We start from the raw sequence: 12,795 nt of genomic DNA, 5'->3' as shown, positions 1-12,795 counted from the left end.
TCGATAGGCCGAACTCCTTCAGCCAGAATTAGCTGCTGCCTTTCTTTCGCATGTTGCACATTTTTGTTGCAACAAATGTAGACCCGATGGCACATAAGAGCCATTCAGTCGAGATCGTGCACAGTTCCTGATTTGCTTGGCACGTGGTGAGCCCATTGACTTGCCCCTTGTTATATTTAAGCGGATCCGTTACGAGGCCAGCATCGTTACCACGAATAATCTCCCGTACGGAGTCATCATCAGCCGCTTATTACTAGCCCGGGGAGTGCCACTCCAGGCGAAGGAGATGGTGATAAACCAGATGAGCCTCATCGACATAACCACACACCGCCGGAGCATTGGACAGGGGATAGGCTCAGCTTGGCGTCAGTCTAGTCCTACGCCAGATCTTGTTCCCCTAACTGAGTCTGGGGCCGATGTTGCTCGCCCGTCGGCGAGTACTAGTCAGCAGCCGGGAGTTACATCTGCTGGGGATGTGCGACCTGCTTGGGTTGATGCAATGATGACAGATATGAAGGCGCATATAGACCAACAGATCGATAGACAGATTGCACATATAGATCAGGCTGTCGCACATCTTGCACATCATGTAGATGTGCTAAACAATAAGGTCGAGACATTGACTGAGGAGTTTCGATCTTTTGTAAACCAGCAGTTCTGAAAGTGATTTGTAAAAATTTATCATATTTTATTTTTTATTTTCGACATATGTAATGGACACAAATATTTAATGTATGTATTGTGTAGCTTAATTTCTACTCTTAATTTTTTTTAATATAACGTTACTCAACCTTACTATTAAAAAAATATATATTATGGTTAATTTATGTAATTTAACATATAACGTTGGAACTTTATCACATTAACGTTCGCACGTAATTAGTTAAAACATTCGAACGTTCGCGCTAAATTTTTTACATTTGCACGTAAATATACATAACATTTGAACGTTACTGTGACGTGCGAACATATTATGTGAAACGTCCGAACGTTTTGAAATTCTTGCCCAACATTTAGTGACAGTTCTCACAAACCGTCACAGTAAATACGTTTTAGTCACAGTTTGGAAACCGTCACTATTTATAATCTGTCACTAAAAGCCATATTTGTTGTAGTGACTATTTAGGCAAAAATATTGTATCGAGAGGTGCAAAAAACGAACTTCAACATTGCACATGAAGTCATATGAACAAAAGAAAATGTGTCACGTTCAGAAATTATTCTAAACTCAATAGGATTAGGGGATGATGTTAGATATTGGGGAAAATGTGTCTATCGATGCTTAGAGACCTCCAGGCAAGAGGGTGAAAAAGAAAGAAAGAAAAAATGAAAAGGCAAGGAATCATAATGTAGTGTGTTGAATGAAGTCTTAAGCCACATGAGCGATGATAGGAGAACAATGATGTTGGAGAGAAGAGAAGCAATAATCAAGGCGGACAAAGATAGATATGACTTAATAAATCTTAGAAGAGAGAGATTAATATGAAAATTATGATATTAGATAATGATTCCATAAATGCTATGCAATTGCAAGAGTATTTCCATAACCTTCAAATAGAAATTGTTGAGGAGCAAAGGAATAGGTATCTATCTCGTACATAATTGTTTGCTTGCTTGTAGTTTATTTTGATTGACTTGTATGGCCTCCAATTGTAATGGTACTGTTTGACTATGGCTTATTTTGACTTTTGGTTGCTCTATTGTAATGGGCTTACAAATATAATGAGGCATCATCTATGAGTTATTGGTGGCTTACAAATGTAACGAGGCAGCATCGATTATAATGGACTTGCTGGTAGCTCATCTCTAGTGATTTTGGAATAGATTTTGATAAATTTCATTAATGAAAGCATGTAGGATTTGTAATGGATTTTGGAATAAAAGTCTGATTGGTCTAGTCATCAATTTGTAATGGAAGTCAGCATCTATTTCCAAACTTGACATTTTGTAATATTGAAATTAGTGATCTGCAGGTTGAAATGTTAGCCTCTAATATTTCAAAGTACGTACTTGTGGTTTGTAATGGAAGTCTAGTTGCTCTATTGATTTTTTAATGGATAGTAATTTTTGGATTATCATGCCAAGCACGTTATGTTGTAATTGTTGAAACTATGCTAATTAATTCATGAAAGCCTGTGTGGTTTGTTTCAAAATAAAATACATCGTGTGCGTATTTGACATAGTGAAATATTTCTAGCGGCCGTGCTTAATCATGAATTATTAATTATTCTCTTCTAATCTTTTTTCTAAGCCTTTTTTTTTTTCCTCTAAGCTATTCTCTTGTAATCTTTCTAGTGTATATGGTATAGCTTTGATTCACTGATTGCCAACGCATAATTAAAGGCAAAAATTAGAGAAATTAATAGAAGTAGATAAAAAAAATATATATATATATATATAATAATAATATTTTATAAGTCTAGAAAGTGCAATATTGCCTAATTCAATGTCACTATAAGAAAACTGCTTATTTGCTATTAGTTATTTTCAATGAAATAATTATTTTCAACTAAAATGAGTCACAAATAGTCTTTTAGTTGCAAAACATTGACTATAAATATCCGTTTTTCTTGTAATGGCGTGCATGGGATTAAAATTTTGGATGGGATCGAGGGCCAAAGACAAAAAATGGCATTTTATTCAAAATTTGACTAAAAATCTAGCTACACCAATGTAAATGCTCTAAATCCCCAAATTTTCTGGCTGTGCTTTAATTAATTATAGAAAAGCGCAAGACTTGATAAGATTATCTTAAATAGATTGTGATACTAATTCTAACCTTGAAATATTCAACCTTTGCGGAGTTTTTGTCTTAGATTGATGTAACAAGTTACCGAAATGTAAAATCATGACTTTTTGCGTTATTCAAATTTATTGTAAAAAATATATAACGCGTGTTGAGCAAAAAAATCATTTTCTTATAGTTGACGAGATTTTTTGTCATAGAAAATTAATTGGTACAATCTTCTAGATCGATCATGTGTTGAAAAGTGTGGTAATAAATGGAACACATGGAGAGAGACCTGCATGAGTTTCATGAAGTCTCATATATATATATATATATATATATATATATATATATATTATCAATATATAATTCCAACGCACGGAACAAGCTGTTTATATATACAAATCTGAAACCATATATATATATATATACATATATATCATGACCTAATATTAATCAAAGATAACAAAGCACCGCCGCCATTTAAGAAAATATCTATATATATGCTCTTGTTACATACGTAATGCTGCAATATGTCATGAACAATAATATCACGAAGTCGCTGCAATATTACATGTAATTAGTTATACAGATGGTCATCATATTTAGAAGTTGAAAGAATCGTTACAAGAAAGCAATGTCTATAATCTGGATGAGCGATATTGATAGAGTACTTACAACTTATTTACATTTTATTTACAACTTATCAATAAAATAGTATCTTTTTTTTTTGTTAATTCAAACACATTAAATCAAAATCAAAACTAAAATAAATATTTCAAAAAATATTATTTTATTTTAAAATTGTAGACAAATTATAAAGAAATTGTAACTCTAGATATGGGAAATTGGAACATCATGAGCAAGAGAACAAAAATGATAAAGCATTAAATCGAATAACAAATTAATGCTAAAAAACTAACGGTACTTCGGAGTACTGATGAGGAGATATAAATGTTTTTAAATGATGTAGGGTCAGCCTGTCGAAGGTTGCAATATTATATTGCAGCAAGTGTACGTGCATATATATATATATATATATATATATATATATTCACAATACTAAGATGATTTGTCTTTAATTTGAGGGATATAAATTAGAATAATACTAATATGCCTCCATATTTTGACCATTCATGTATTTAATTTTTTTTATTTACTAATTAAATAAGTAATTATTAGTGTATGAATCTTATTAGGGTGTCGCCCAATAGTGACCGTTGGGCGTATCCCCTTAGGCAAAATACATTTTTTTAATTTATATTTTTTACATTTTTAAATATTTTAAAAAATATTTAAATAAATATAAAAAAATACAAATACACTAATAGTTAATTCCTTAATCAATAAGTATAAGAAATTTTTTCTAAATAAATTTAAATATATAAGCAGTCAAAATGAGGAAACAAAATAAAAAGACAAAGTAGCATTATTCTTAATGTATTGGTAATTCTTTTTTATCTTTTAAAAATACTTAAAAAAAGGATTTTAACTAAGAGTTTTGTTACATACAAGAGAATTCGCATACTGATCTGTTTATCAATAATGTTGTCTTTATATTCAAAATTTAAATTGATATTATTTTTATTGAAATCTAATTTTTTAACTAATCATATTAGATAAATAGACTTTTTGGTATGCAGAATTGCTTATATCCAAAATTTTCCTTCAAACCAGAGGCATGCTGGTCGGTCGGCACCCAAGCTGTACTCTATAAATTAATCCTATTAAGGGGAAGACAGGCGCGCGCTATGATCCGCTGGGGTTGAACCGCACGCGGGACCGTTAATATCCTGGGAACAAACGCTAGTTAGCTTGCTCGCACAATCCCATGCATGCATGCCATAGCTATGGAAACTAGTAACTAGCTAGCTCGATGTTTCACTAATACAAACTGACGTTGCTGGTAAAGTCATCACGGTCAATCACGCGTCATCCGTCTTCCGAAGCTCGGCCAACTTCGGCGGCTGCCCTCATGGGTTGATTACCTAGCTAATTAATTAATTAGGTTAATTCATTCAAATTTTGTCTTTCAATTTATCTAATTTGTTACGTAATTGACTTTTAGTTTTCACCATGACTAGCTTGTTCTTCTTTAAATATAAGTACTACTGGAAGCGGAAGCCACTACACGAATTCAGATAAATTTTACTCCATTCTTCGACGGCCGGCTCTCTCTCTCTCTCTTTCTCTGAAATTCACTTTCCCTGCAGCAACAAAGAATATCATGGATTACTCTTCTTCGAAAGATGTCCCTAGATGGACGCCAAAGTCAAGTCGAGCAAGCTCACCCCTGAGAGCTTCCGAAGTTGCTAACGAAAATGTTGGCGACTTAGAGATACAGAGCATAGATTCTGTAGAAGAAGATAGCGGCCGTCGCCCAGACGTGGAAGAAACGTTCCCATTTAGCGTTGCTGGCCTCGGTACTTTTGGTTCTACAGTACGTTTGGATGGTCATGAAACGTCATTTAAGTTTGGTTCCGAAGTTGTGTCTTCGGGGACAGAGCAAGATCAGAATTACATTGCAAAGAGGGAGGGAAATATTTTCTTGACATGGAAGAATCTGTGGGTGACGGTGCCCAATGGCAAAAATGGGCGCCGGCCGATAGTCCAAGGTCTAACTGGGTACGCGGAACCGGGCAAAGTATTGGCTATCATGGGTCCTTCTGGCTCAGGAAAATCAACTCTTTTGGACTCTTTGGCAGGTAAAATTAGAGGAGTTTAGATCGAAAAATATTTTCAATTCATTTCATTTTATTATTGTGATTTTTTTTTAAATTTATACATAAAATATAATAAATAATTCAATTTTTTCAAATCTCAATTCAATAATAATGTTGAAAAATAATTTCTAATAATATTTTATTTAACGACTTTCATCAACTAAAATTATCTCATCACATCTCTCTATCCAAACAACATCTTAATGAATGCTAGTCTGGATAAAATTAAAATTATTTTTAAGAGGGTGACATAACAATATATACATTAACTAATTTAAAATAAATTTTAAAATAATTAAAAAATGGTGGGTATATCACATTCCTGTTCAATTACAGTTTTTTTACTATGGATAAAAGTTCATTAAATTTAAAAAAAAAAATATTCATCATTTCCACACATCACACATTATATTTTTTATTATTTTTAATTTGTTTCTCTTACCAAATGTGTAATATATAGATGATAAATAGAAGAATTTAATTAGTTTTAAAAAAATAAAACCTAAAAAAATTAAAATAAATAAATAAAAATATGGGGTGTGAATATGATGCGTAGCAAAGCTCTTTAATTTACTATTCCCATAATTTGTTAACTTTATTCGTGGCTGCTGTTCAAGGTCACTCGTATATGTTTCGTGCATCTACTAATTTTTCCATCCACACAAAGAACATGCATGGATATTGTATATAAAATATAACTAATATGTAATATATAACACACACACACATATATATATATATATATATATATATATATATAACATGATACGAGTTTTCAAACGAGCACAAACGAGTCAAGTTAAACTTATACGAGTTTTTTTCATGAGTCTAAACTGAATTGAGCCAAATTTATACTAATTTTGCTCGTTTAATATTCAAATCTATATTATTGTTCACAAACATCTCATTTATTAAATAAACTAAGTATATACAAGCCGAGTTCTTGCTATTCACAAGCTACTTTGTTCATTTGTAGCCCTATGTGTACGTTTTGTTCATTGACCGATTTTGCCATCCACACAGAGAACATGAAAATAGTGAGTTGAGAAGAAAATTGAAAATTGAATAAAATATTGTTAAAATATTATTTTTTAATATTATTATTGTTTTAAGATTTAAAAAAGTTAAATTATTTTTTATATTTTGTATAAGAATTTGAAAAAATTAATTATAATAATTAGATTAGATAAAATATTTTTTGCATCCAAACCTAACCTTAACATGGGTCCTTCCCGGCCATCAATGTCCAAATATTAGAGGTTTTAAAATTAACGATAGATGAGCTAATTTTATTGAATATTTAATAGCATTTCAAAGATTGAGGTACATATATATTTTCACTTTAAATCCTAATTTTTAGATAAAACCTTTACAAATATGAATTCATTTTGATTTTGGTTCATCCTCTCCCTCTCTTTCTTGATAAGGATATATATTATATCCTTATCAATAGTTTGTTTTTTTTCCCTCCGAATACGATGGAAGACGGGAAAAACTGAAGTACTTCAACAAATATTATATTCGATCCATTGACTGAGATATGGGAGGTACTGATGAGAGGCAATTAATTATTGCAGGGAGGTTAAGCTCAAATACGCAGCAGACTGGGGAGATCTTGATAAACGGACTCAAAGAAACACTTGCTTTCGGAACTTCGGTACGTATGAAAATAGAAACAAAAAAGTTGCGTGTAAATTTGTAATGCATATCAACGTCGAGTTTAGGCCTTTAATTAATTTTGTGACAAGGGTTTTTCTTATTTTTCATGACTTTAGGCCTACGTAACCCAAGATGACACCTTAATGACAACGCTAACAGTACGGGAAGCTGTGTACTACTCTGCACAGCTTCAACTGCCAGATTCAATGTCGAGATTCGAGAAGAAAGAAAGGGCTGAGATGACTATAAGGGAGATGGGATTGCAAGGCTCCATTGACACGAGAATTGGAGGCTCGACTGTAAAAGGTCTAAGTGGGGGGCAAATGAGGAGGGTTAGCATTTGCATTGAGATTTTGACCCGCCCGAAGCTCCTTTTCCTTGACGAGCCAACAAGTGGGCTTGACAGCGCAGCATCATTTCATGTCATGAGCCGCATCGTCAAGATAGCTCGTCAAGATGGAACGACTGTTGTTGCATCAATCCATCAACCTAGCAGTGAAGTTTTTGAGCTTTTTAGCAATCTCTGCCTCCTTTCTACAGGAATGACAGTCTATTTTGGCCCCGCTTCAATGGCGGAAAAGGTACGATATTTCCTTAAAAAGTATATGTAAACTCAAAATGGCCAATATTTATCTTATGGAATTCATCTGCAGAAATAGAACCTCTTCAGCACTGAACAAAGTTTCTGAATAATTTTACGAATTGTACATATGCTTGAATTTTTATGTAGTTTTTCGCTTCAAATGGCTTCCCATGCCCAACTCTGAGAAACCCATCTGATCACTACCTTAGGACTATCAACAAGGACTTTGATTCGGTAAGCATTATTTTCTAGCTTGTTATCATCCCCTTCTTGAAACTAATCTTCAGGGAGGAAACATTGGTTATACTTATCACAAATACAGGACATCGAACAAGGATCTCGTACCACAACAAGCACCGAGGAAGCTATTAATATTCTTGTCAACTCATATAAATCATCCGAGACTCACCATCAAATTCAACAGCTGGTATCTAAAATATGCCAACAGGTAAACAATTTGATCATATTTATTAATGATGATTCCAACTGTTCAAAAATTTTCTTTTCAACAAAAAATATAAAGAAGAAGATGGAATAGAAAGATTTGATGATGAGGTAGCTTCTTTGTTCGTAGAAAGGAGGAACTCTGGAGAAGGGAAGCCAAGCAAGCTTCATTACCCAGTGTCAAGTTCTGACAAGGAGATCGTTTGTGAACATGTATCGTGATCTAGGCTATTATTGGCTTCGCCTTGCAATCTACATTGCATTGTGTTTATGTGTCGGGACTATCTTCCATGACATTGGCTCCAACTATGGCTCAATACAGGTAATTGGTGAAAATATATATCTAGCTGGAATAATGCCCTAGCTATACATCTCATGTGTTATGAATCATCAGAAACCTTGAAGTTAATTCATGATTATTAGAAAATGATGGTTTGGCACATCCTCATCTCACTAGACATGACTACTTGAAAATTTCTAGGCTAGAGGTTCAATGTTGATGTTTGTTGCGGCCTTTCTGACTTTTATGGCAATCGGTGGATTTCCTTCATTTGTAGAGGACATGAAGGTGAGTTATCATATCTTGTTCATATACAACATAATTATGTTATGTACGTAGCAATATTTGGATTTACTTCGACCCTGAATCTTTCCAAATGGCAGATCTTTGGGCGTGAAAGATTGAACGGGCACTATGGTGTTGGGGCTTTTGTGATGGGAAACACATTTTCTTCCATTCCTTACTTGCTTCTCATCTCCATAGTTCCAGGAGCAATAGCTTATTACCTTGTTGGCCTTCAAAAGAGCTTCGAACACTTTGCCTACTTCGTATTGCTACTCTTCGTGTGCATGATGTTGGTGGAAAGCTTGATGATGATGGTTGCGAGTATAGTGCCAGATTTTTTGATGGGAATCATTACTGGTGCTGGAATACAGGGCGTGATGATGTTGAATGGAGGTTTCTTCCGGCTGCCTGATGATCTTCCGAAGCCTTTCTGGAGATATCCAATGTTTTACATTGCATTCCACAAGTATGCAAACCAAGGATTCTACAAGAATGAGTTTGAAGGATTAACTTTCCCTAATAACCAAGCAGGAGGGCCACCAACGATCACTGGTGAAGAAATCTTGCGAAGTACCTGGCAGGTAGAGATGGGCTACTCCAAGTGGATTGATATTGTTATTTTGCTAGGAATGGTGGTTCTATATAGGCTTATGTTTTGGGGAATTATAAAGAGCATAGAAAAGGTTAAGCCACTTATTAAAGCTCTTGCAGCTGCACCTCCCTAATAGTCAGAATAGATCGTAGACAACCCATCTGCATCTATATATATGTATGTATGTACGTATAATATATATATATATATATATAAGAATGATGTTTCTAAATTACGTTCTTGGATATTTGAGGACACAGCTTGTTCCATTGGCTTGTAGAGAAATCAAGGACCGGTACTGTCTTGAAAGTTGGCCGAAGTGTTTAATTGTGAGGTAGGCTTACTTGGTAGAGAAATGGCCCTTTCCATCGAGTTGCCATATAATTTAATTTGTCTTCATGAAGTAGTATAATTCACTACAAGAGAAAAAGCCTTTTAAGCAATTTTAAATTTTCTATACAGAAAATCACCGCAATAAGTAAGATTTTGCAGTGAAAATAAAATCGTTGCCGCCTTTTAACATCGATGCACAATTTAAACACGGTAGTGTCCATGCTTTTATATTTGCGGCGATTTTATGCCTTTTAGTGGCAAAAATAATCGACACAAAGTGTTAAAAACTAGTTGCAATGGGATAAAATTTCCGGGATTGATGAGCCTAGCTAGGGCACGCTAAACATTTTAATTTTCCCCCTGGTAGAGTCATTTGTTATCGAGCCTTAAGAATGAAAGATTATTTGAAGTGATTTTCTCCAACGTTTATATATACTTGTATAGATTATCTGAGCAACCTTAAACGATGATGAATAACTATTGTACAACATTTTCATTAATTTATTTATCTATCTTCCGTTTGAAGTTGTTCACACTTCCATTTTCTTTTTAGTTTCCTTTCCTAATTTGTTTTCCCTCTACCAACTTTTAACTTTCCATCCCAGAAGAAATCTTCAAACTTCTTTACACGTTGACAAAATGAAACTGTTGGTTTGCTATAAAACAATGTTTTGTAAGAAATCAGAATTTTCACCTTTTATTTTCTTTGGTTTAATTTGAGTTTTATTGTTATTTCGGTTTTTGTATTCTTTCAATATTACATGCGATCATATATACGAAGTTATATTATTAAGATATTTTTTGGACTTATATAAATCCTTTTTAATGGAAATTAGTTAAAATTTTTGAAGCCCCAAGATTTTTTTTTCCTTTTTTGATGGAAAACCTTTTATTAAAAGGATATTAGCATTATATTTGTCTCTCCGCCCCTAGGACTAGAGCAATTACATCAGGAAAAGAACCCCACCATAGGCTAATATCACTAATATGCCATGCATGCCTTGCAAGCTTATGTGCTACTTCTTTACAATTTCTCATAGCATATCTAATTTCACAAACTTGGAAACAACTCATAAGCTCCTTAGTATCCTTGAACACATTTCCAACCAAAGCCATCGAGGGTTCTGACTATGGTGTACTGTGGTTAGGGCATCACTTTCTATTATAAGGTGTCGATTACCCAAGTGGATAGTTAGCTGTAGTCCCCTGAATATTGCAAGCATCTCAATACTTGTTGCATCCCTAACTTTTAGTTCCTTCTTGCTAGCTGCCATAAGAACATCTCATTTAGAGTCTCTCAAAATGGCCCCAATGCCAGCATTATGTTGGTTCAAAAAAATGGCCCCATCCACATTTAATTTGAAGACTCCTAGAGGGGAAAAGTCTCATCAGCAGTGGTGTCTCACCACCTTAAGCGGTTGGCCACGGGATGCCTTATAGACATGCTGGACAGCCGGGGCATGAGCTATAGATTGCTCAATATGGATGCACTTGTCTTCAAAGGTTGATAAATTGTGCCTATACCAACAGCTTTATGAGACCAAGAAGAATAACTCTAGCTGCTCTTTCTGCTGTAAGCCACTGATATAACCAGCAAGATCCCCATATAGTTTTGGTAGGTCTAATGAGAGGACAATAGGCAAGTGTTTTTCCCAAGCCTCTCTTACTGAAGGGCAAAAACATAGTGCATGAGCTACATCTTCAGTTTCAATGTTATAGAACTTATAGATTTTTTCATTCAATACCTCTCTTTGCATCAAATTATGCTTAGTGGGCAGGCTTTTTTTGCAAGCTTTCCATGCAAATATCTAGATCTTAGCTAGGAGCTTCAAATTCCATAGGTCCTTCTATAGCTTCTGTAGTCCCATATTTCTCGAGCCCTCACTATTCATCTTATTCTGCTTAGCCTCTTTGAATACCTGATAAGCACTCTTTACAATGAATTTTCCATGTGGGTTAGGGTCCCAAATAATCTTGTCTTCAAATGTGCTGCTGCTCAGAACTATTTTTAGTACATCATTTGCTGCCTGTGTAGGTAGCAGGGTCCTTATCTTGTCCACATCTCACCATTTGGATTGAGAGTCAATTTGGCTATCAACTATTGCTTCCTGTTCATATCCTACCGCTGTTTCTTCATTTCTGCCCAGAGGTGGATGGCCAGGTATCCAATTATCCTCCCATACTTTGATAGTCTGTCCTGGTCCCACTCTCCACTAGCAATCCAATGCCAAATATTTCTTGGCCTCCCAAATCTCCTTCCATGCAAAGTTCAGATTAAAGCCTAATTTAGACTCCAGAAAAGACTCTTTTGGGAAGTACCTTGCTTTGAATACCTTGTGGATCAAAGTAGCGGTTCTTGCATGATTCGCCAACCTTGCTTTGCTAAGAGAGCATCATTAAAAGTTCTAAGATCGTTGAACCCCAATCCTCCAGCCTATTTATGAACACATAGCTTGGTCCAACTAACCCAATGGATTTTGTGTTCCTCCTATTTCTGCCTCCATCAAAACCGTGCCATCATTTGCTCCAACTCATGACAAAGACTTCTTGGGAGTTTAAAGCAGCTCATGGTATAAGTTGGGATTGTGAGAGCCACATCTTTTATAAGTATTTCCTTTCCCCCTTGAGATAAAATTTTCTCTTTCCAATTCTATAGCTTGGACCATACTTTGTGCTTGATGTCCGAGAATGCTCTTGTTAATTTAGATCTACCCACTAGTGGAGGTAGTCCCAAGTACTAATCATATTGTTGAAAATGTTGCACAGCCCATGAGTTCCTTAGGTCATTCTGCTGGTCAGAGCCTACATTCTTACTGAATATCATAGAGGTTTTGTCCTTGTTCACTTTTTGCCTTGAAGCCTCTTCATATTGTCCAAGTAGTTGCTAGATATGATTATTCTCTGCCCTATTAGCTTTTTAGAATAGGATGCTATCATCTACAAACATCAAGTGTGAAATCCTTGGTGCCCCTTGATAGATTTTGATACCAACTATTTTTCTGGATTCTTTTGCTTGTTTCAGCAGGTTTATTAAACCTTCAGTGCCTAGGAGGAATAGGTATGGAGACAAGGGGTTTCCTTGCCTTGTATCTCGAGAAGGATGGATAGGGCCCTTTGGTTCTCTATTGATTAAAACTGAGAAGTATACAGTCTTAACACACATCATAA

The 12,795-nt window shown here is 34.8% G+C and overlaps 1 protein-coding gene across 1 annotated transcript; it reads left to right on the top strand.

The window, feature by feature from the left end:
• Window positions 1-4,852: 4,852 nt before the first annotated feature.
• LOC122303649 (ABC transporter G family member 1-like) lies at window positions 4,853-9,603 on the top strand. The gene is made up of 8 exons (XM_043115518.1): window positions 4,853-5,433; window positions 7,029-7,108; window positions 7,227-7,691; window positions 7,841-7,927; window positions 8,016-8,141; window positions 8,268-8,459; window positions 8,619-8,705; window positions 8,801-9,603. The coding sequence occupies exons 1-8, from the start codon at window positions 4,956-4,958 to the stop codon at window positions 9,425-9,427; spliced, it is 2,142 nt and encodes a 713-aa protein (XP_042971452.1). The 5' UTR covers window positions 4,853-4,955; the 3' UTR covers window positions 9,428-9,603.
• The last annotated feature ends 3,192 nt before the right edge of the window (window positions 9,604-12,795 follow it).

This window comes from Carya illinoinensis, chromosome 3 (assembly GCF_018687715.1).
Source record: "Carya illinoinensis cultivar Pawnee chromosome 3, C.illinoinensisPawnee_v1, whole genome shotgun sequence".
NCBI lineage: Eukaryota > Viridiplantae > Streptophyta > Magnoliopsida > Fagales > Juglandaceae > Carya > Carya illinoinensis.
This window is presented reverse-complemented; position numbering and strand designations above follow the sequence as displayed.